A 24,643-nucleotide genomic window follows, 5' to 3' on the forward strand; every position below is an offset into this window, starting at 1 on the left:
TACATATCCTGGCCTGGCCCCTCTGTCAAATTTTAGAACCCACTGTGGCCCGTGTGTCAAAAAGTTTGCCACCCCTGGTCTAGCTACACTGAAACTCAGAACACTTGTTTCTGCTTGTAGGCTAGGTCTGTTGTTGCACTACCCTAAGAGTGCACTGTGAGTCCTACTTAACACAGTCATCCAAGCTCCTAATGAGTGATTTCACACCTGTAAACAGTAGGTGTTTTGAGTTCCAGTGTAGTTAGCTCCTCCCTTCAGGTATAAGGCAATGCCCAGCAGTAATCTGACCAGAACTGAAGAAGCGGCTTGGACGAGCAGCCAAACGTTCCAGTTGACAGATTTTATATTTTTCTTTTGCTATGGATCAGACCTGGATGACTGAGGGATTACACAGATATGGAAAATATATTTAATAAATAAATAAACATTTTTCACTTGACATGGGATGTGATTCTGGAGTACTTTGACAAACAGGTGAATATGCAAGTATATCCCACCCCCTCCCTCCTTATATATATTTATTAATTTTTACTATATATATATTTTTTAATTAATTTGTTGTATTATATTTGTCTGTTATCTTATTTAGGTACTTACTTTGTATATTGACGATGATGATGATGGTGATTATTATTATTATTATTATTATTATTATTATTATTATTATTATTATTACTTATTTTACTTTACCAATTATGCCGAAAAGAAAGAAAAAAAAGAATTAAATAGCTAATTGTTGTTTGTTTTTTTTGGGGCTTTTTTTCAGTTTTATTTTGTACCGGAAGTGGAGCCGGAAGTGCCGTTGCTGTGGGCGGGAGCTTGCCTCGCGCAAAGACTCCCGTAACAAAACGTAAATGTGAAGATGTCGCTGCTCGGTTACATCGCCGCTGCAGTCGGATTTTATGTTTTTATTTACTACACTTTTTTGCGAAGGACGAGATGCAAGAGTCTAGTGAAGTTATACGGAAAGACCGCTATAGTTACAGGTAAAAGCTTTAATAATGCTAATGTTTAGAGTAGCATACAAGAAAACAGACACTTTGTGCTGTGTGGAGGTTCACATGGAGCAGGTTATAAGTTTTATTGAATGTAATGTTCCTCAAGTCATTGAGTTATGGACGAAACGGATCAGTTTTAAGCATAAATGAATCATAATGTCAGTGATTTGTTGATGTGTGAACACGTGTTTGCAAAAGTTACAGCAGAAGTTTGAGCTGCAGGATCAGTTCATTCATTTCATTCATTCAGGTTTGTATTTGTGAACATGTCCAGATAGTTTAGGAATTATAACTCGTACATTTTGGGAATAATAATATCAATTTTATTTTCTGTCATATTATTTTAACATTTTATAGGTTAGTCATGTATTTTGGAAATATATTTTGAAGAAATAATCATTTGACTAGTCTACACTAATCATCAGTTGCTGCCCTTCTCACCAGAAATTATAATTATGTACTTTTATTTATGATTACAATTAACTGTGAGCTTTACGTCATGATATAATGTTGTTTCCTCATCAAAAACATGTTTGGAGTTGTGTTTTGTTTCACTCACACATGTTTGAGTCACACTTTATTATTAGTCTGTAACATCTCCAAAGCTCAAAATGCTCTGTTCCACCTTGTGATGTCATGAAGTGGTAGTTCTCAAGTTAACAGCTGCTTTTATCTGTTGAGTAGAGACTGGCAGTTAAAGGGCTGAAATGATCTAAGTGATTCTAGTGAAGGTGTATGGAGTTTAAAATCACAGTGGAGCACTTCCTGTATCACCACATGATGACATCACGAGGTGGAACACAATGTTTTTTGTTGGAGGGAAGAACTGTGCAGGATTTGTGTGTTAAACATGTGAGAATGAAACAAAACACAACTCCAGGTCTGTTTGTGACGAGGAAACAATAAAATATAGATCAGAAAATAGAGTAATATGGGCCTGTTATGACATTGTGTATTCTAAGGTTTATTGTGGACACATCTGTCCTCAGTGACACCAGAGTCTCTATTTTTATGGCAAGAAATGTCCAGCAGCCTTGGGCCACTTTGACTACACTGAACTGGATTTCTTGTACTATTTTTCCCATGTATAAGTCTACTGTATGTGTGTTCACTTATGTATTGTTAGGCGTGTTCTATCAAAAATGACGACTGGATTCGATCAATTCAAATCATAAAAATGTATTCCCCTCACTATACAATCTAATACATAACTTTGGGTCAGCGCGTTGTCCCTAACAGCCTACGCACGCAGGACTTAAGCCAGGCGCTCTGACTACCTGCCTCTCCCTTGACCCAAAGGTAAAATACGACATGAATATGCAAAGATTGTGTTGAGCAGGTCGACGCCTTGGCTCCTCCTTCCGGCCTCGTTCGCCTCTCTCGGACATCCCCGACTGCACCGGTCTGTTTTTCGGCCTTGAGTCTCCTCCGGCCGCCTTATCTCTGTAAAGGAGTTTCTGCAAAGCACCAACTGCTTCCCCTAATTCAGAACACACAATGGTGCCTTTAAAGAGAGACTGTTATAATGAATGAATGGGTTCAGTGTTAAAGTATCAAAGCAGTGCTCAAAATTTAGTATAAAAATGGTGCTCGTTAAACAACCTTCAAATAGATACAACATTCAAAGGATATATGAACACAGTGTTTTGATATATATATATGTATAATGCACCTAAAAAGCTTTATTCGAACTAATATGCATTCAGTATTTTGATATATGTATATGTGATGCAACTAAGAAGCTTTATTACTTAACATGCCGTCAGTATAAAATGTGCCGTTTGTGTGTTCTCTTATGTGTAAATGTGCCGTTTGCGTGTTCTCTTATGTATAAATGTGCCGTTTGCGTGTTCTCTTATGTATAAATGTGCCGTTTGTGTGTTCTTTTATGTATAAATGTGCCGTTTGTGTGTTCTCTTATGTATAAATGTGCCGTTTGTGTGTTCTTTTATGTATAAATGTGCCGTTTGTGTGTTCTCTTATGTATAAATGTGCCGTTTGCGTGTTCTCTTATGTATAAATGTGCCGTTTGCGTGTTCTCTTATGTGTAAATGTGCCGTTTGCGTGTTCTCTTATGTGTAAATGTGCTGTTTGTGTGTTCTCTTATGTATAAATGTGCTGTTTGTGTGTTCTCTTATGTATAAATGTGCTGTTTGTGTGTTCTCTTATGTATAAATGTGCTGTTTGTGTGTTCTCTTATGTATAAATGTGCTGTTTGTGTATATTTTAAAGGTTTAACTTTTAGAAATTTCCACAACAGGCCCTTTAATTATTACTTTTTGTGAAACTCAGACACATTTTGTCCATCTGACCTTTGTGCTTATTTGTATTTCTTTCAGGGAGCAACACTGGCATAGGGAAGGCGACGGCTCTGGCCCTGGCCAAAAGAGGAGCTCGGGTGATCCTGGCCTGTCGGAGTAGAGGGCGCGCCGATGCTGCAGTCTACGACATCCGCAGGGTCAGTACTCAAAGAAGTGTCATTTATTTTAGTCAATTAATAACATTGACAAAATTGATGATTGACCAAACAGTGAAATCAGGAATGTTTTACAAGATTAAGAATAACAGAATTAAAGAGGAGGTGTTTTATTTCTGTGAGGTATTAACTGTAACACATCACATATTCAGATCACCACGTTTCCTTTTATTGTTTTGAAAATGCTGTGCTTACCAAACATGACGTATTAACATGTTTCATAAGTTTAACTTTCATTTTTGACACTCTGAGTCCTCCCCTTCAGAGCGTTATCACAACACAATCGGTGCTTATGAAACTACTGCACATCGCACCAGTTTTGTAAAGTCGTAGTGTATTGTTTGTTTCATACTCGAGTGTATTTATGGAAAATTGTCGTGTGGGAGCGTGGGTGATATAGACGTGTGGGCGGAGCATTGGACAGAATCGTACAGCTAATCGTAAGGAGGGTTTGAGTAGGGCCCGGGAGAGATCGCTACATTACTCAAACATGCATGGATGACGTCTAAAACCTCTTCAGACGTGTTTTTGATGAGGGGACACGTTATAAGTTGGGAGAAAGCTCCAAAGAGTTGATTTTGCATAATACTTCATTCTTTTGCAGAGTCTGGATTGTATTAAATGACTTAATTTAGCTTCTAAAATGGCCAAGATTATGATTGTGATCTTTATCCTTGTGTAATTTTTTCCTTCAGGAGAGTGGGAATCAGCAGGTTCTGTTCATGGCTCTGGATCTGTCCAGTCTGCAGTCGGTCCGAGACTTCGTCCAAACTTTTCTAAAAACGGAACCAAGACTTGACTTCCTCATCAACAACGCAGGTGTGGGACACAAACAGGGTCATCCTTTAAAGAGGGGTTAAAAAAAAAAAAAAATAAATGAAAAATGTACTTTTCCTCTACCGTGTTATAACATTCCTTCATCAAAAACATGTAAGTTAGCGATCTGTCCCAGGCCCCTGGAACTTTTCAAGCAAAGCAATGACATGTCCATCGCCGCGGGGACGTCATTTTGGATGTGGGAGGGTTTTTTTTGCATGTGTTACTTGCCTGCCTTTGTCACCCACACAGCAATACACCACCCATAGTTTCACCTGTTGAGCCCCTGTCCCGTCTGAGCACGTCTGTGACCCCCCGAGCCCAACACCCCCCTGTGTGACGTCTTTGTGCACATCTGTGTCCAGCCCATAAAGGCGAGCGACGCAGTGTAACTTCATTAGTTTGACTCACAGTCCTCACTGTCCTGCTCAGACACGGGGGACACGTGGTTTTGTCCCGCGCTGGTCTTTTATTATCACGTAAACAATGACAGCGAGTCCTGATGCATTAGTTTTAAACAATCGTGACCTGCACAACAAATTCAGACTAACTCCAGCAAACTTTCTTTTTTGTTGTTTTTTCCTCTCAATCCAGTCTGGGGATGTCCCTTTCTCTGTGCTTTTGTCAAAAATCCTCCACAAAATAAAAAGAGTGATACGCTGCTGTCACTTTGTCACTGCTCAGCACTCAAAGTTTAGTGCGCCGCAGTCAGGTTCAGTTTACCCACAGTTTAATCTTCAGACAAACAGTTTATTGCAGAAATGATTCAATAAAGTAAAAATAGAAATGTATTTAGACACACCTTTGGACTGTGAGTTTATTTTGCTCTGGGATTAGATCTAGTTTTGCTCAGGGCAGATCCAACAACCAGTGGGTCTTCTTGCAGCTCCCTGACCCTTCAGCAGGGGGGGCTATTGCATCTCCAGCACCCCTAGTTCCCGTGGTTATGGGCATGTCCATGATGAGCGGTTGCCATGCTCTCCACTCAAAACGTGACATAGTGCAGCTTTAATTTAGTCCTTATCGTGCCTTATCTGTGTGTCCTGTGCAGGTGTGACGGGCGAAGGACGCACTCGGGAAGGCTTTGGGCTGGAGTTTGGAGTGAATCATTTGGGGCATTTCCTGCTCACGCTGCTCCTGCTGGACAGACTGAAGCAGTGCGCCCCCAGTCGGATTGTTACCCTGGCATCGATTGCCCACTACGGTGGACACATAGACTTCTCCCTCCTCGACCAAACCAAAGACGTGGTCACACAGAGGAAATTACTTAAGCGCTTCTGGGTGGGCTCAAATCTGTACATTTTATTTCACTTCAAGATCAATCTATTTGATAATAGATGGGTTACGGCTGCTCAGTTTATCGCAGAAACATTATCACTGAAATGTTGGCTGAAGCAGCGTTTTATATCGCCATAAAATAAATCTATTGTAACAACACATAGTCGATACTTTAGCTTTAAGTATCTGTTGGTATCTGATCTTAACCTCCAGTGGACGGATGGAAAAACACAGTTAACAGTTACTTAACACTTGTGTGATTTTTGTAATTTATCCTGCAAGTGACAACTAAACGGCTTTGTATGAATTAAAGTCTAAACATTGAGACGTTCTGGGCCAAAATCGGCATGCAAATACTCACGTCCATTTAAAGTTCCAACAATATCATGGAACCGATACCTGATCTAGGAGATTTTCCTGGATCGGCACCGTTATTCCACACCGGTATTGGTATCGGTGCGTCTGACCAGAACAGCAGCGATCGGCTCTGACAGAGTACTAAAAAGGGGTACGTACGGGACGGGACAGGGCAGAATGGACAAAAGGCAGATCGTACTCATGATTTTCCTTATAAGTCCAACTTTAGACTTGGGATGGTCTTGATTTAGTTCTGTTTCCTTCACTTTTGGGCCTTGTTCATTCTCCCCAAAAACACTATGAGCCACGTGAGAGTCCATCAGCTGATCAGAGAACTTATTTGTACGACAACGCGCACACGCTCACTTCCCCTACACACGAGTTGAGTTGAGCAGAGCTGACCCTTGACCTTAACCTTTTAAACTGCGTCTTCTTTCAGGACTACAGCACCAGTAAACTCTGCAACATGCTCTTCACTCGAGAACTGGCCAATCGGCTCGAGGGAACCAACGTGTCCTGCTTCTCCGTGCACCCAGGTCGGCAACAGAGCTGGTTAAAGGTGCACTGTGTAACTTTACTGGTATAGGGTCTGCCGCCTGTGTGTTTCCATGGAGATGTTGTTACTTTTGCCTGGATTGTTCCATGGGTTGAATTGATTGGGTCACAGTTGGTTTTATTGCAAAAAAAAAAAAAAAGTATTCTTACTCTGAGTGGGCTCGCCTTTCCACAAATCTGACCTGTAACCTGTCTCTATTCATCGGCTTTCAGCTTCCTGACTTTCTCCCCATTCAACATTTGCTATATTTTATTTTAAATTGCTAATCGCTATGGCAACAGTCCTAATTTTTCACCATTGGATAAGGTGTGGATAACTACGGAATGGATAAAATTTAAAGGCATATCGTGGAACTCTCCATGAAAAGCAGTAAGATCTCCATGGAAACAAGCAGGTGGTGTCTGCCCCTCCATCAGAAAAGTTACTTGGTACAACTTTAATCACCTTTTTTTTCTTGTAAATGAGCTAATTTTGATTTTGATTTTAGATTATATTATAAGAGCAGCACTTGTGGAAAAACAGACGCTAGTGCTCCGTCTGCGTCTTATCCTGAAACATACTGCGACAGTCCTGTGTGATGTCACATAGCACTTGAAATCACACACACACACAGTTTTACTTTTTGAACACAAGTTTGCACAAAAAATGCCTCGGAACACTAGACAATACTATTCAAACACCACACACACACTTTAGGAGCAGAAACGTTTATTTATTTAGTGTTTGTTTTTGTTCCACTTTAAAGCTGCACTGTGTAACTTTTCTGGTTGGGCTCCACCTCCTGCTTGTTTGTAAAAGGAGATGTTATTCATGGGTTTCAGAATGATGTGAAATTAGGGGGGAACAGTCCTTAAGAAGTTACATTTATTTACACAGGGAAACCCAACGAAGGACTGTTTTTTCATGAGTGTCCTGTTCAAAATACAGGAAAATACAAACGAAACACTGCTAAATGCTAATGCTAAATATGTTTAATAGTATATAAGTACATTTGAGACATTAAAAACAGGAGCAGGTGTGAAATTAAAGTTAATTCCCATATTATTAAACTGCATTTGTCGCGCCAAAGTATCCCAGTTTTGCTTGTTTTTGAAATATATTCCATTTTTGTAAAGCAAATCAGCTAAATACCTTTTTTCCCCGTCTCCGTTCTGGCCCGTCCTTGGACTTACACAATCACGACGTCACGTATTAAAAGTTCCTGTTTCAAAGTTTAACAAACAAGTAGTGAGATATTCAGTCTATGAAGTCGTCCCGTATAAATACATTTTATACAGACAGCGATGAGCGAGTGAACATAGGTTTTAAATTTGACTTTTGTTTGTACTGTTGTTTTCACTGCTCAAAAATACCTTAAAAAACCTGCATTGTCAGTGTGAGCGGGTCCGCCTCTCCACAGATCTGACCCGTAACTCGGCCTCGGTGGCGTCACGTGCTTGTCTTGAGGGACATACATGCGTTTACCGTGCCTTACGCTCGAACGTTTTAGGCTAAGCAGTAACATCTCCATGGAGACGAGCAGCTGGCAGACACTACGTCAGAAAAGTTACGTAGTGAAGCTTTAACTGAGTAGATATTTTGTGGGTTTTTTTGCTCAAACTTGTCCTCGTATCTTCTCTCTCTCTCTGTATCTCTGTATCTCAGGTCTGGTTAGAACGAAGCTCACTCGAACCATGTCTGGGTTGCTAGCAGCTGTGCTATCCAAACTGTTCTTCCTGGAGCCAGAAGAGGGCGCTCAGACCACTCTGCACTGCGTCCTACAGGAGGGTCTGGAGCCGTTCAGTGGAAGGTACAGCTTTTGTCTTCTGGTTTATTAAGTATAAATAAATGCAGACACTTGTCCCTCATTTAATACTTTTATATTTTTATTTCTCAAACAGATCTTTGGGCCTTGATCTTTGCTTTTGTTCTATAAAACTCAGCTTTTTTTTTTAAATCTACGGAGGTTTGAGCTTTGAGTGTTTCAACAAGAGATAAATGTGAGAAAATGTTAATACTTGTGTGTGTGAGAAAAGTGTATAAAGTGTGTGATGAGGGGTTTTACAGACAAAAAACATATAGATATAATTGTAAAAAATAAAGCAGATACTTTGCGGATTTCGCCGATTGCAGGTTATTTTTTAGAATGTAACACATAAAACTGACTCTTGTGAGGTTTAAAGTCGTGTTCTAATGTTGTTCTCTCATCAAAAACAGACCTGGAGTTGTGTTTTGTTTCGTTCCCACATGTTTGAGTCACACTTCTCCAAAAAGCTCAAAACGCTCTGTTCCACCTTGTGATGTCATGAAGTGGTAGTTTTCAAGCTAACAGCTCCTTTTACCTTTAGTTCAGTGGTAAATTGGCAATTCCAGAGCTAAAATGATCCAAATGATTCTAGAAATGAAGGTGTGTGGAGTTTAAAAACACAGTGGAGCACTTCCTGTCTCGCCACATGATGACATCACAGGGTGGAACAGAGTGTTTTCAGTTTGAGAGAAGAGCTCGGTCATGTTCTCATATTTCATTTTCGCGCTGTATTTGTGATCTCTTTGAACAGTCGTGTATGATCCAGAGTCTTTTAAATAATCACATGTAAGAACAGAGCTGTGGGCGGGGATAGGGGGTAGGTGAAAATAGACATTCCTGAGTCCTGAGCCTCAAATGTAAAATGATACAGGGTCACACAAACATTTATGAAGAACTAAAAATAAGATCATGATGAAAAAATATTGTACAGGGTTAAAATGTGCAAAATATCTCCCTCTTTACGTCTCTTTATCCCCCATCTCCCTCTTTACGTCTCTTTATCTCCCCATCTCCCTCTTTACCTCTCTTTATCCCCCCATCTCCCCCTTTACCTCTCTTTATCCCCCCATCTCCCCCTTTACCTCTCTTTATCCCCCCATCTCCCCCTTTACCTCTCTTTATCCCCCATCTCCCCCTTTACCTCTCTTTATCCCCCCATCTCCCCCTTTACCTCTCTTTATCCCCCCATCTCCCTCTTTACCTCTCTTTATCCCCCCATCTCCCCCTTTACCTCTCTTTATCCCCCCATCTCCCCCTTTACCTCTCTTTATCCCCCATCTCCCCCTTTACCTCTCTTTATCCCCCATCTCCCTCTTTACCTCTCTTTATCCCCCCATCTCCTCCTTTACCTCTCTTTATCCCCCCATCTCCCTCTTTACCTCTCTTTATCTCCCCATCTCCCTCTTTACCTCTCTTTATCCCCCCATCTCCCCCTTTACCTCTCTTTATCCCCCCATCTCCCTCTTTACCTCTCTTTATCCCCCCATCTCCCCCTTTACCTCTCTTTATCCCCCCATCTCCCCCTTTACCTCTCTTTATCCCCCATCTCCCCCTTTACCTCTCTTTATCCCCCATCTCCCTCTTTACCTCTCTTTATCCCCCCATCTCCTCCTTTACCTCTCTTTATCCCCCCATCTCCCTCTTTACCTCTCTTTATCTCCCCATCTCCCTCTTTACCTCTCTTTATCCCCCCATCTCCCCCTTTACCTCTCTTTATCCCCCCATCTCCCCCTTTACCTCTCTTTATCCCCCATCTCCCTCTTTACCTCTCTTTATCCCCCCATCTCCCTCTTTACCTCTCTTTATCCCCCCATCTCCCTCTTTACCTCTCTTTATCCCCCCATCTCCCTCTTTACCTCTCTTTATCCCCCCATCTCCCTCTTTACCTCTCTTTATCCCCCCATCTCCCTCTTTACCTCTCTTTATCCCCCATCTCCCTCTTTACCTCTCTTTATCCCCCCATCTCCCTCTTTACCTCTCTTTATCCCCCCATCTCCCTCTTTACCTCTCTTTATCCCCATCTCCCTCTTTACCTCTCTTTATCCCCCCATCTCCCTCTTTACCTCTCTTTGTCCCCATCTCCCTCTTTACCTCTCTTTATCTCCCCCTCACTCTTTACCTCTCTTTATCTCCCCCTCACTCTTTACCTCTCTTTATCTCCCCCTCACTCTTTACCTCTCTTTATCTCCCCCTCACTCTTTACCTCTCTTTATCTCCCCCTCACTCTTTACCTCTCTTTATCTCCCCTCCCCTTCTTTCTCTCACCAGTCTCTCTAACCTTTCTCCATCTCTCTCTCATTTTCTAATCCTCTCCTTTCTCTCCTCCTCCCTCCCCCTCTTTCTCTCCCCCTCCCTTTCTCCACCATCTCGCTCCAACCTTTCTCTCTCCATCTTTTTCTAATCCTCTTCTTTTCCTCTCCTTCTCTCCCTCTCGCTCTTTCTCTCCTCCTTCCCTCTCTTCCCTCCCTCTTTCTTTCTCTCCTCCTTCCCTCTCTTCCCTCCCTCTCTCTTTCTCTCCTCCTTCCCTCTCTTCCCTCCCTCTCTCTTTCTCGCCTCCTTCCCTCTCTTCCCTCCCTCTCTCTTTCTCTCCTCTGTCCCTTTCCCCCTCTATCCCTTTCTCTCCTTCTTTCTCTCACCTATCTCTCTAACCTTTCTCCACCTCTCCCTCATTTTCTAATCCTCTCCTTTCCCTTATCTTTTTCTTTCCCTCTCTCCTTCCCTTCTTTTCTCCCTCCCTCCATCCCTCGCTACCTCTCTCTTTCTCACCTCCGTTCATCTCCCACTTCCAACCCCTCTTTCTCTAACCTTTCTCCCTCTTTCCCTCATTTTGTAATCCTCTCCTTTTCGTCTGCTTCTCTCCCTCCCTCTCTTCTTCTCTCCTCTCTTTCTCTCTCTTCCTCTCCTCCTTCCTTCCCTCCTTTTTTTCTGCCCTGTTGATCTTATTACCATCTTGATTTATCACAAACGACATAATGAAAATCTGTTATAATTTCATCTTCGTGTTCACAGGAGCCATTTTGAGGACTTTTTACCATTCACAAAAATTGAATTGTTTGTTACCACGACAACAGTTTTCCCGTCTTTCATCGCCCTGACACCAGCGTGTTTTAGTTTCAGAAATGTTCCGTGTTTTTTTCCAGGTACTTCTCAAACTGCACCTTGGCTCAGGGATCGGCCAAAAGCAGAGACGACGCTTTAGCCAAGAAGCTGTGGGAGGTGAGCGAGCGTTTAGTCGGGATCTGACCTCGCCGTGAACGAAGTCAACGCCACGAAACCAAACGGAAAGACGGGTTTTTATGTTTTTCTGATTCTGACTTGATTTTGTGCTAAATATTTATAATAGTTTTACTCAGTTCAGTGGCGTTTTGTGTGGGGAAAAAAGCGGAGGAAAAGTACAAACATACAGGAAGTAGCGCCGCGTCGGAAAACAAAATCCCTCCATGTCGTCAAAACGGAACATTCCATCGGAAATACAGAGTTTACTCACGACGAAGCATTTTTCTGACTGTTTAAACCTTAATTTAACAAAATAAACGTGACGTCGTCCATAGACTGTGTAAATAAATGGACGTAGCTAACCTGCTAGCCGCCGCGTTCCAAACAGGAAGTGATCACGGATGCGCTTCCGGCTCCATCGACTCCGGCTCCAGTTCGCTTTTTAATGAAAAACCGTCAACTCTCTCTCGGTAACGTCTCTTAAAATGCTCGTATTAACCCGCTCTACATGATCCTGGCGTTTTTATTTTTATTTTGCTATTTTATTTTAAATCAAGATATGAACATTAATAACAGACAAATCAGACGTCTTCTTTCGCCGAGGTCACTCCCGCTTGCGTTAGCGGCGGGTTTGATTGACGGTGGCGCACTCCCGCCCGCCCCCTGCTAAACCAGCGTTACTTTCAGCAGCCTCACTCCTGATTGGCTCTTTGGTTGCTATGATACTCGCAGTCGGAATTCCAAATATGAAACTCTTCCAGCAACGTCCAGCAGAGGAGAGGAGGTGTGGAGGGGAGGTGAAGGAGAGGAGGTGAAGGAGAGAAGATGAAGGAGAGAAGGTGAAGGAGAGGGGGTTTGAAGAGGAGGTGAAGGAGAAGAGAGGAGATGATTAGAGGAGGTGTGGAGAAGAAGAATGAAGAGGAGGTCTAAAGAGGAGGTGAAGGAGAGGAGGTGAAGGAGAAGAGAGGAGATGATTAGAGGAGGTGTGCAGAGGAAGAATGAAGAGGAGGTCTAAAGAGGAGGTGAAGGAGTGGGGGTTTGAAGAGGAGGTGAAGGAGAGGAGGTTGCTATGATACTCGCAGTCAGAATTCCAAATATGAAACTCTTCCAGCAGAGGAGAGGAGGTCTGGTGACAAGGTGAGGAGAGGAGGTGTGGAGGGGAGGCGAGGAGACGAGGTGAGGTCTGGAGAGAAGGTCTGGTGACAAGGTGAGGAGAGGAGGTGTGGAGAGGAGGTGAACGAGAAGAGAGGAGATGATTAGAGGAGGTGTGGAGAGGAAGAATGAAGAGGAGGTCTAAAGAGGAGGTGAAGGAGAGGAGGTTGCTATGACACTCACAGTCAGAATCCCAAATATGAAACTCGTCTCCAAATCCACCGCTGCTCCTGCTCCGGCCTCGATGAGCCTCGTGTGGAGCCGGACGCCGTGGGTGACGTCGCACACGCTCAGTCCACGTCTTTACACGGTCTATGGTCTGGACACGTAAACATAAACATTATCGTGGTTGCTATGGTAACGGCTACGGTATGTCATATCTGTGTCCAACCAGGAAGTAAAATGATAAACTAAAAATGTTGATTAATGTTGTTTTAGTTAAATTTAATGCACTTTAAATCTTCAAACAGCAAATACCACTTTTATTGTTCAGTTTATAACATTTTGTATGATTTTTTTTGATTTTTTTGATTTTTTTTTTTATACTAAATAGCAGATTTGTAACTTGGAAAATGATTTTGTTAAGAAATGTATAAAGTCAAAATTTTTACCTGCACTAATGGACAAGTTAATTATGTGTGTGACAGAGGAATGTTCTAAAAAATTTTTATAAAAAAATAAAAAATAATAACACTCACATGCGTTTGTTTTACTTAATTAGCTTAAATAGTGTAGCTGTTGGCGCCCCCTATGGACAGCGGCGCGTCACACTAGCGAGCAGCAGATTTATTTATTTATTTATTTTTTTATTGTAGGAAAATGACGACGCGACGCTGCCGAATCCTACGAGTATCACGAAAAGAGAAAGGAAAACTGGAGAAAGAAGTGTGTACGTCACAGCGGAGGTGAAAAACGAGGGATCGGAGAAATGGCGTCTTGAAAACCGGAGATTAGTCTGTTCGAACGTATGAATAACTCTAAATGTAACTTCTCGTCCGTAATCGTGTGGGCGTTTTGATTTAGCGACGTTAAAATCGGGAAACTCTTTTTTTTCTGTCTGTTTATACTGTGACTCTCTGCTCCCACTGAACACAATTCTCCTCTCTTACCACTTGAGGGCAGTAGCGCTTCACCACATCCAGCTCTCCACTGCTCTTTTTCTCTCCCTCTCACTTTGTCCCTCACGCTTTACCTCTCTCTCTGTCTCTTTCTTTCATCTCTCCCCCTCCCTCCTCACCGACCTCCTCTCCCTCCCTGTCTTTTTCTCTCCTCTCTTCCTCTCTTCTTACCCAGTTTCTCTCCCTCCCTCCCTCTCTCTCCCCCAACATTTTCTCCCTCCTTCCCTCCTCTTTCGCTCCCTCTCCCTTGCTTTCTCTCCTCCTTCCCTCGTTCTCCCTTCTTCTCACATCCGTCCCTCCCTCTCCCTCTTTTTCTCTCCTCCTTCCCTTCCTCTCTCACCACCTTCTCTCCCTGTCTTTCTCTCCCCACATTCTCTACCTCCTTCCCTCCCTCTCCCTTATCCCTCTCTCTTTCTCTCCTCCTTCCTTCCTTCCTTCCTTCCTTCCTTCTCTCTCTCCTCTCCTCCTTCCCTCACTTTCTCTCCCTCCTCTCTTTTTCTCCTCCCTCCCTCCCTCTTTTTCTCCCTCCTTCCCTCCCTCTCCCTCTCTCCTCCTTCCCTCCTCCCTTTTTCTCTCCTCCTTCCCCCCTCCATCTTTTTTCTCCTCCTTCCCTTCTCTCCCCGTCTTTCTCTCCCTCCTTCCCTCCCTCTCCTTCATCCCTCTCTCTCTTTCTTTCCTCCTTCCTTCCCTCTCCTCCTCCTCTCCTCCTCCTCTGTTCCACTTTAACCCTTGTTCTCTTAGTTTCCCCCTCCCTCTCTCTCCTCCTCCTCTCCTCCTCCTCCGCTCCACTTTAACCCTTCCCCTCTTAGTTTCTCTCTCCTCCCTCTCCTCCTCCTCTCCTCCTCCGCTCCACTTTAACCCTTCTCCTCTTAGTTTCCCCCTCCCTCTCTCTCCTCCCTCTCTCTCCTCTCCTCCTCCTCCGCTCCACTTTAACCCTTCCCCTCTTTCTTTCTCTTCATTGTGTCTTGTGATTATCAGCCCAGTCCTTCAAAACCAGGTCAGCACCAAAACCTTATTTATTTACTGCATAGGACAAACCAGGACATATTTCTATTGATTTTTCTCTCCTCCAACCTCTTCCCATCCAAATGTCCCGTACTATGACCCCGTTATGGTCTCCGCGGCAACTCAAATTCACCTTAAAGAGACATCGACCAAAGTTTAAAGTTCACTGCTTCAGTATTAAGTCAAATAATTATTCAACACAATCACAGGGTCAAAACGAACTCACACTCAGCGTCTGTGTTTGTGCGACACACAAAAGACAAGAGTGTGAGGAGTTTAGAGGAGAGACCTGAGCATGGAGGAGAGGAGGAGGAGGAGGAGGACGGGGGGGGGAGGCTAGGAGAGGAGATGAGAAGAGCTGACCTGAGCACGGAGGAGAGGAGGAGAAGCAAATGAGGAGAGGAGATGAAGGAGAGGAGGTGTGGGGGGGAGGCTAGGAGAGGAGGTGAGGAGAGGAGATGAGAAGAGCTGAGGAGAGGAGAGGAGATGAGAGGAGGTGAGCAGAGGAGAGGAGGTGTGGAGAGGAGGTGAAGATGATAACTTTCTGACGAGAAGAGAATCAAACTCAAAATAAGAACCTACAAATACAAGTACTCCTCCCTGTACAATACTACTACTACTACTACTACTACTACTACTACTACTACTACTACTACTGCTACTGCTACTACTGCTACTGCTACTGCTGCTGCTGCTGCTACTACTACTACTACTACTACTACTACTGCTACTGCTACTACTACTACTACTACTACTACTACTACTACTACTACTACTACTACTACTGCTACTGCTACTACTACTACTACTACTACTACTACTACTACTACTACTACTACTACTACTACTACTACTACTACTGCTACTGCTGCTACTTCTACTTCTACTGCTACTACTACTGCTACTACTACTACTACTACTACTACTGCTACTACTACTACTACTACTGCTACTGCTACTGCTACTGCTACTGCTACTACTACTACTACTACTACTACTACTACTACTACTACTACTGCTACTGCTACTGCTGCTGCTGCTACTTCTACTGCTACTACTACTGCTACTACTACTACTACTACTACTGCTACTGCTACTGCTACTGCTACTGCTACTGCTACTGCTGCTACTTCTACTTCTACTGCTACTACTACTGCTACTACTACTACTACTACTACTACTGCTACTACTACTACTACTACTGCTACTGCTACTGCTACTGCTACTACTACTACTACTACTACTACTACTACTGCTACTGCTACTGCTACTGCTACTGCTACTGCTACTGCTACTGCTACTGCTACTACTACTACTACTACTACTACTACTACTACTGCTACTGCTACTGCTACTGCTACTGCTACTACTACTACTACTACTACTACTACTACTACTACTACTACTACTACTACTACTACTACTACTACTACTGCTACTGCTACTGCTACTGCTACTGCTACTGCTACTGCTACTGCTACTACTACTACTACTACTACTACTACTACTACTGCTACTACTACCTACCTAAGAAATAAAATAAATATCCTTTACCCTTTTTCTTTGAACCCGAGTGTGTACTTGAGAGAAGGTCAAGGCCACGCAACAGGGGAAAGGACGAATACTCTGAGGGGAAAGGACGAATACTTTAAGGGTAGGGACGAATACTCTGAGGGGATGGGACGAATACTCTGAGGATTTAAATCTAAAATATATTTCAAAATATAATAATACTTTAGTTGATTTTATTTCTTTTCCGCGCATCTTCCAAATATTTATCTCATATTATTTTGTCTGTTTACATTCCGTGAAGCCGCATGTTTCTCACGGTCGTATGAAGTGCAGTCGTCTCGCGGGGGTCAGAGGTCGCGCCCGTGTCCTCGTCCTCGCGTGTACCTCACGGCGAGCGGATCCATATGGTATAGACGTTCTGCCAGCGGGGGGCGCCGTGCGTTTGGCTCGTCTCCACGCAGGGCAGTACTTAGACACTGGATTAACGCATCAATTAAACAGAGTCTGGACGCACACGGCGGAGCGGATTGATTCACACCGAACCAACTGTTGTGAGAGCGCCGCGTTAGCCAATCAGAGCGCGGCGTGCGTTAAAGGCGAGTTATTTTAAAGGGGAGGTATTTTACTTCTATGGGGCATTAACTGTAACACGTGACATATTTAGATCTCCACGTTTTTGCTGTTATTGTTTTGAAAATGCTGCCAAAAACGCCGTGTTTAATAAGTTTCAGTTTCGTTTTTGACCACAGCACATCGCGTCAGGTTTGTGAAGTCGTAGTGTACAGTTTTGTATCGTGTTTTTGTATATTTACGTAGAGAGTTGTCACGTGGAGCATGGGTTATGTACGGCTGTGGGCGGAGCTTTGTACAGAATCTTACAGCTAACCCGGGCCTGGGAGAGATCACTAGATTACTCAAACACGCATGGATGACATCTTAAACCTCTTCACACAAGTTTTTGACGAAGAAACAACTTTATAATCTCGTAAAAAGCTCCAAAAAGTTGATATTTCATAAACAGTTTGCAGTAGTTCAGTTATTCTTTACTCACCTTATGCGTCCTGAGCGTCCTAATGATTCACCATGATGAGTTTATAAGCACTTTTCTCAATTTTCAGACATCAGAGCGCAGATAGCAACAACAACTAGCATGCTGAGGTGTACTTCCTGATTATCAAACTATAAAATACCGTCTAGACAGTTTGTGTTTCATGCAGCTCCTTCAGATGTGATTTAGTTTGGCTCATTTTTGTGTTTGAAAAGACCAGATTTTGTTTGTTTTGTTGAAATGATAAAAGATAAAGATGTTACATGTGGACAGTCGTTTTGTTTTTAACAGGCCTTTTTTAGAGATGAAACTTTTTATCTGTTTGCCCTGTTATTTTTGGTTTTAGTTTAGGTCATTTTGTTTGTTATTTTACCGTTTACAATCCTGTTTATTAAATTACTTTTTTATTTATACTTTAACATATTGTTTTTTGTTACTTCCTTAAGACTACATTAACCCCCTCTCTCTTCTGTCTCCCTCTCTCTTCCCCTCCCTCTGTTTCCAGACCTCTTTCTCCCTTCCTCTCTTTCTCCTTCTCTCTTCTCTCTCTCTTCCTCCCTCCCTCGCTCCCTCCCTCCTCTTCTCTCTTCTCTCTCCCTCCCTTTTACTCTCTCCATCCCCTTGTCTCCTGACCTCTTTCTCCCTCCCTCTCTCCCTCCTCTCTCTTTTTCTGTCTCCAGACCTCTTTCTTCCTCTCTTCTCTCTCTCCTCTCTCTTTCTCCCTCCCTTTTCTCTCTCTCTCTTTCTCTCTTCCTCCCCCCTCTTCTCTCTCTCCCTCTCCCCCTTCCTCCTTTTCTCACTCTCTTCTCTCTCCCTCTCTCTTTATCCCTCCCTCTCTCTTTCTCCTTCTCTCTTCTCTCTCTTCTTCCTCTCACCTCCTCTCCTCCTTCCCCCTCTTCCCCCCTCTCTTTCTCTCTCCCTCCCTCCTCTTCTCTGTCTTCTTTCTCTCTGTTTCTCCCTGTCTCTCTCTTTCTCCTTCTCTCTTCTCCCTCTCTTTCTTCCCCCCTCCCTCCTTTTCTCTCTCTTCTCTCTCCCTCTCTTCTCTCTCCCTCTCTCTTTCTCTCTCCCTCCCTCCTCTTCTCTCTCTTTTCCCTCTCTCTGTTTCTCCCTGTCTCTCTCTTTCTCCTTCTCTCTTCTCCCTCTCTCCCTCCCTCTTCTCCTTAAATTACTTCTTTATTTACACCACTTTAACCTGTTGTTTTCTGTTCCTCTCTTCACCCTGACACTCTACTTTGTATTTCTAAGAGTAACTTTACTTCTAAATACTATTACTCAAGTAGAAGTACAAAGTAGAGGTCCAAGACATTACTCAAGTATCATTATTTTGAAGTAACAGTATATTTTTAGCTAACACTGTGTAAACTTTAGCTCACACATAAACATCTTTACTCTGTACTTTGTGTTTTTAGCGGCGACGTCATCATCATCATCATCAGACTAAAAACGGCACTAAATGTTTCCTTAAACGCCGAGTTTCAAACGCTCCTCTGATAACGACTCTCTCATATTTCTCTTCGCAGGTGTTAATGGAACAACCAACCATTTTCAACCATTTCTATCCGTCTTGTCGCCATTTTAATTATTTTTTCGCGCTCCCGCTGCGCTCAAACCCGCGTGTAGCGCTCATTTAGACAAAACAAACCTGCAGAATTATAGCGACCGTTTAGCCACGTAGCACTTAGCTAAATGAGACCCCTCCCCGCCTTTTTCGTTTACAGTGATCGAATGTGAAAACGGATCTCGCTGAGTGAAGACAGTAATGCAGACACGTACAGCAGCGAGTCCATTCATTTTACGCTAACGACGCGGATCAGGCGGGGGCAATAGCAACACGGAACAATTAGCTTCTGGGAAAAGCAGTGAATAATTTGTGTTGCAATCAGCGATCTAATATCAAGACAGAATCCATTTTGAAACAGTGGACCATAAACGTAACACAAATGTGGTGTGTGGCATGAACTTGTGTTAAGGTACAACACAAATCAACAGCGCTAAAGCTAGTCCTTTTCAAAATAAAATGCTCCTCTTCAAAATAAAATGCTGCAAACTGTTATTGTTATAGCGCATAAAAATGTATACACTTTTAACCATCCATCCATCATGTTCCTCTTCTCCGGGGCCGGGTCACTGGGGCAGCAGTCTAAGCAGGGACTATCAGACTTCCCTCACCCCAGACACTTCCTCCAGCTCCCCCAGTGTTGGTCCGGACCCCCAGGTGTACCCAGGCCCACCGTGGAAGGAGGTCTGTATTTGAAAATAGAGAGAACGTTTGTGAGTCACGATATGAAGAATTGACAAAAAAAAACCATACCACCAACCACCATATTCCTCCCTCTCCCTCTGTTTTAAGACCTCTTTCTCTCCATCCCTCCCTCTGTTTCCAGACCTTTTTCCCTCCCTCCCTCCCTCCCTCCCTCCCTCCCTCCCTCTGTTTCCAGACCTCTTTCTCTCCATCCCTCCCTCTGTTTCCAGACCTCTTTCTCTCCCTCCCTCTGTCTCCAGACCTCTTTCTCTCCCTCCCTCCCTCTGTTTCCAGACCTCTTTCTCTCCCTCCCTCCCTCCCTCCCTCGGTTTCCAGACCTCCCTCCCTCCCTCTGTCTCCACACCTCCCTCCCTCTGTTTCCAGACCTCTTTCTCTCCCTCCCTCCCTCCCTCCCTCTCTCTGTTTCCACACCTCCCTCTCCCCCGTCTCCAGACCTCCCTCCCTCTGTTTCCAGACCTTTCTCTCCCTCCCTCCCTCTGTCTCCCCCCGTTTCCAGACCTCTTTCTCTCCCTCACTCCCTCTGTTTCCAGACCTCCCTCCCTCTGTTTCCAGACCTTTCTCTCCCTCCCTTTGTCTCCCTCCCTCTATCTCCAGACCTCCCTCTCTCCCTCTGTTTACAGACCTCTTTCTCTCCCTCCCTCCCTCTGTCTCCCCCCGTTTCCAGACCTCTTTCTCTCCCTCACTCCCTCTGTTTCCACACCTCTTTCTCTCCCTCCCTCCCTCCCTCCATATCCAGACCTCTTTCCCTCCCCCCTCTGTCTCCCTCCCTCCATCTCCAGACCTCTTTCTCTCCCTCCCTCCCTCCGTCTCCAGACCTCTTTCTCTCCCTCCCTCCGTCTCCAGACCTGTCTCCCTCCCTCTGTCTCCAGACCTCTCTCCCTCCCTCCCTCCGTCCTCCCTCCCTCTTTCTCTGCGTCGCTTCTTATTGATTGAGACTTTCTTGCGAGCGCAGCCTCATTGATGAGCTGTGATTGTCAGGGGCCAAAACATCTCGAGCAGATCGAAAGCAACTATCTGAGCAATTAACACGCGCCGTGTCCAACAATGAGCGCCGCCGCCGCCTCTGTGATGTGGCGAGGGCGGCCATCTTTGTTTTCACACATAAACAATGCGCCGCGGCCTTGAGGAGGAGGAGGGAGGCGGGAGAAGTTTAGATTTGGAGAATGCACGGGATGAACGGGCCACAGAGACGCTCTTGTTCAGTTCAAGAAGCGGCTGTTTTTTTTTAAGTTTAGGAATTTCATTTAAGCCGAAGCGACGTTTTATCGTTTTATCGTTTTATCGTTTTATCGTTTTATCGTTTTAATGTTTTAATGTTTTAATGTTCAAAACGTGAAAAACAGAAGTCGTTTATTTGAATTGGTTTACGTTGGTCCAGATCTGTTCCTCGCAGTTTGAACATCCTGATTATTCACCTTGATGAGTTTATAAGTGCTTTTTTAGCGTCGAAGTCATGCTAACAACAACAACTAGCATGTGAACAGCAGTACTTCCTGGTTTGCAGATGATAAAAACACTTTATAATTATACTAAACCACTATGGAACCTAACTGGACTGCTGAGCCATCCTTTCTCTTTCCTCTCTTCCCCTCCTCTCTCTCTCTTTACCCTCTTTCTTTCCTCCCTCTCTCCTCATCTTCCCTCTATTCCTCCTGTTTCCTCCCCTCTACCGTCCTTTTCTCTCTTTCGCCCCTTTCAAGACCGAGAGAAAGAAAAACACACCAGTTTCACACTCTCTCCTCCTCGTTTTCTACTTCTTCATCTCCTACCTACTCCTCTCCCCCGCTCCTGTCTCCTACTTCCTTTTCTGCCTCCTACTCTCCTGTCTCCTATCCTCCTTCTCTCCTCCTCTCCTTCCTCTTACCTTCTCTCCCGTCTCCTTCTCTCCTGTCTCCTTCTCTCCTATCCTCCTCACATTCTCTCCTGTCTCCTAACCTCCTTTTCTCTTCCTCTTCTATCTCTTACCTCCTCTTCTGTCTCCAAGCTTCCTCCTTTCCTGTCTCCTCCTCTCTTGCGTCCTTGTCTCATTTTCCTTTCCTATCTGCTCCTTTTACCTCCTTCCTCTCCCACCATCTCTCCCCCTTCTCTCTCTCTCATCTCATCTTTCCTCTCTCTCTCCTTCTCTCCTTCCACTTCTTCCGAGAACCTACTAGACACTGAGCACCGTTCTCTCTCCTTTCTCTTTCCTCTCTTCCCCTCTTCTCTCTCTCTTTACCCTCTTTCTTTCCTCCCTCTCTCCTCATCCTCCCTCTATTCCTCCTGTTTCCTCCCCTCTTCCTTCTTCCTCTCTCTTTCTCCACATTCTTTTACCTCCTTCCTCTCCCACCATCTCTCCCCTTTCTCTTTCTCTCATCTCGTCGTTCCTCTCATCTTTCCTCCTCTCCCTCCTTCCTCTTCTTCTGAGAACCTACTGGACACTGTTCTCCCTCCTTCTCTTCCCCTCCACTCTCTCTCTTTTCTCTCCCTGCATTCCTTTACCCTCTTTCTGTCCTCCGTCTCTCCTCATCCTCCCTGTATTCCTCCTGTTTCCTCTCCTCTACCACCCTCCTCTCTCTTTCTCCCCATTCTGTTACCTCCTTCCTCTCTCTTTCTCTCCTCCTTCTTCCCTCTCTCTTTCCTCTCGTCTTTCCTCCTCTCTCTCCTTCCGCTTCTTCCGAGAACCTGCCGGACACTGAGCACTGTTCTCTCTCCTTTCTCTCTCCTCTCTTCCCCTCCTCTCTCTCTCTCTTTTTACCCTCTTTCTTTCCTCCCTCTCTCCTCATCCTCCCTGTATTCCTCCTGCTTCCTCTCCTCTACCTCCCTCCTCTCTCTTTCTCCCCATTCTTTTACCTCCTTCCTCTCTCTCCCTCCTGCTCCTACCCTCTCTATTTCTTCTCGTCTTTCCTCCTCTCTCTCCCTCTCTCCTTCCTCTCTTCTTCTTAAACTTCGACACAGTTTATTCTTATTTTATTATATTTATTTCTCTCGTTCCGGAGCGTCCCGTCGTATCTTCTGCCTCATTATTCCACTCGTTCATCCTTGTTATTAATACGCGCGTCTCGCTTTAAATAAAACTAAATAAAAAGTCCACAGAGCCACGCCCGGTTTGTCAGTTGTCCTGTTGCCGTGGCGTTCCGTAAAGCGTTTGCGAACGTTCCGTGTCGGTTGCCGTGGCGATGCAGTGGGCGGGACCGGCGGGACCGGGACAGAGACTCTATGTGAGGTCAGCGGGTCGGAGAATCAATCTGTCGTATTGACTCTGCGCGAAGTCACAGTGAGGACGACAACTGGGGTCATGTGACTTCCCTGAGGTCGCCCCCCCCTTCCCCCCCCACGTTAGCGTTAGCAACAGGTTTGATTGACGGCGTTGCTAAGCGTCTGCTCCCTGCTAAACCGTTGGCGCGGGCAAGAAGGGGCGTTACCTTCAACAGCCTCGCTCCGGATTGGCTCTTCGGCTGCTATGACACTCGTGGTCGGAATTCCAAACACGGAATTCTGCTCCAAGTTAGCCGCTATAACTGCTAGCCTCGGCGAGCTTCATTTGACTTTAGCTGAACGCTGTGGGTGACGTCACATTCACTTAGTCCACGTCTTTATACAGTCTGTGATCTTGCGATATAGAAAGCGCCTGATTGGACAGTATGTAATTAAGCAGGAAGTGCACGTTAGCATGCATCACAGTGACGTCAAAACTCCCGTCTGATCCCTGACAGTTGTAGGATACTCAGGATGCAGAAGGAGTAACTTTGGACCACTCCCAACTGTTTCAAATTAACTAAATCTGTTTTTCATGTTTTTAAAATATTAAAATTAAGTGCGGCGTCTTTAAATCTGTAACATTTTTGAAATATTTAGTTTTTGTTATTTTATGTTTTGTCACATCAATTTATCTGCCACATATTTGTAATTATTTCACATCTTTGTAATGTCAAAATACTGTGTCCTCGTCCTCTCACAGACCGGGACTAAACCAGGACTAAACCAGGACTAAACCAGGACTAAACCAGGACTAAACCAGGACTAGACCGGGACTAAACCAGGACTAAAACAGGACTAAAACAGGACTAAACCAGGACTAAACCAGGACTAAACCGGGACTAGACCGGGACTAAACCAGGACTAAACCAGGACTAAACCAGGACTAAACCAGGACTAGACCGGGACTAAACCAGGACTAAACCAGGACTAGACCGGGACTAAACCAGGACTAAAACAGGACTAAAACAGGACTAAACCAGGACTAGACCGGGACTAAACCAGGACTAAAACAGGACTAAAACAGGACTAAACCAGGACTAAACCAGGACTAAACCAGGACTAGACCGGGACTAAACCAGGACTAAACCAGGACTGAACCAGGAATAAAACAGGACTAAAACAGGACTAAACCAGGACGAAAACAGGACTAGACCGGGACTAAACCAGGACTAAAACAGGACTAAAACAGGACTAAACCAGGACTAAACCAGGACAAAAACAGGACTAAACCAGGACTAGACCGGGACTAAACCAGGACTAAACCAGGACTGAACCAGGAATAAAACAGGACTAAACCAGGACTAAACCAGGATGAAAACAGGACTAAACCAGGACTAAACCAGGATGAAAACCAGGACTAAAACAGGACTAAACCAGGACTAAACCAGGACTAAACCAGGACAAAAACCAGGACTAAACCAGGACTAAACCAGGACAAAAACAGGACTAAACCAGGACTAAACCAGGACCAAAACCAGGACTAAACCGGGACTAAACCAGGAGGAAAACAGGACTAAACCAGGACTAAACCAGGACTGAACCAGGACTAAAACAGGACTAAACCAGGACTAAACCAGGACGAAAACAGGACTAAACCAGGACTAAACCAGGATGAAAACCAGGACGAAAACAGGACTAAACCAGGACTAAACCAGGACTAAACCAGGACAAAAAGAGGACTAAACCAGGACTAAACCAGGAGGAAAACAGAACTAAACCAGGACTAAACCAGGAGGAAAACAGGACTAAACCAGGACTAAACTAGGACTAGACCAGGACGATAACCAGGACTAAAACAGGACTAAACCAGGACTAAACCAGGACT

General features: G+C 44.3%; 1 protein-coding gene across 1 annotated transcript; it reads left to right on the plus strand.

Moving 5' to 3' along the window:
- Window positions 1–862: 862 nt before the first annotated feature.
- dhrs13a.3 (dehydrogenase/reductase (SDR family) member 13a, duplicate 3) lies at window positions 863–11,510 on the plus strand. The gene is made up of 7 exons (XM_033976936.2): window positions 863–986; window positions 3,338–3,456; window positions 4,170–4,293; window positions 5,342–5,571; window positions 6,365–6,461; window positions 8,126–8,270; window positions 11,408–11,510. The coding sequence occupies exons 1-7, from the start codon at window positions 863–865 to the stop codon at window positions 11,508–11,510; spliced, it is 942 nt and encodes a 313-aa protein (XP_033832827.1).
- Window positions 11,511–24,643: the final 13,133 nt, after the last annotated feature.

This window comes from Periophthalmus magnuspinnatus, chromosome 13 (assembly GCF_009829125.3).
Source record: "Periophthalmus magnuspinnatus isolate fPerMag1 chromosome 13, fPerMag1.2.pri, whole genome shotgun sequence".
Classification (NCBI taxonomy): Eukaryota; Metazoa; Chordata; class Actinopteri; order Gobiiformes; family Gobiidae; genus Periophthalmus; species Periophthalmus magnuspinnatus.

What these genes read in the sequence shown, in the direction of transcription:
- dhrs13a.3 (XM_033976936.2), top strand. Translation starts at nt 863, where the DNA reads ATGTCGCTGCTCGGTTACATCGCCGCTGCAGTCGGATTTTATGTTTTT. An exon ending in CAGTCTACGACATCCGCAGG is followed by an intron (nt 3,457 to 4,169) that starts GTCAGTACTCAA and finishes TTTTTCCTTCAG; the next exon opens with GAGAGTGGGAATCAGCAGGT. An exon ending in AATTACTTAAGCGCTTCTGG is followed by an intron (nt 5,572 to 6,364) that starts GTGGGCTCAAAT and finishes GTCTTCTTTCAG; the next exon opens with GACTACAGCACCAGTAAACT.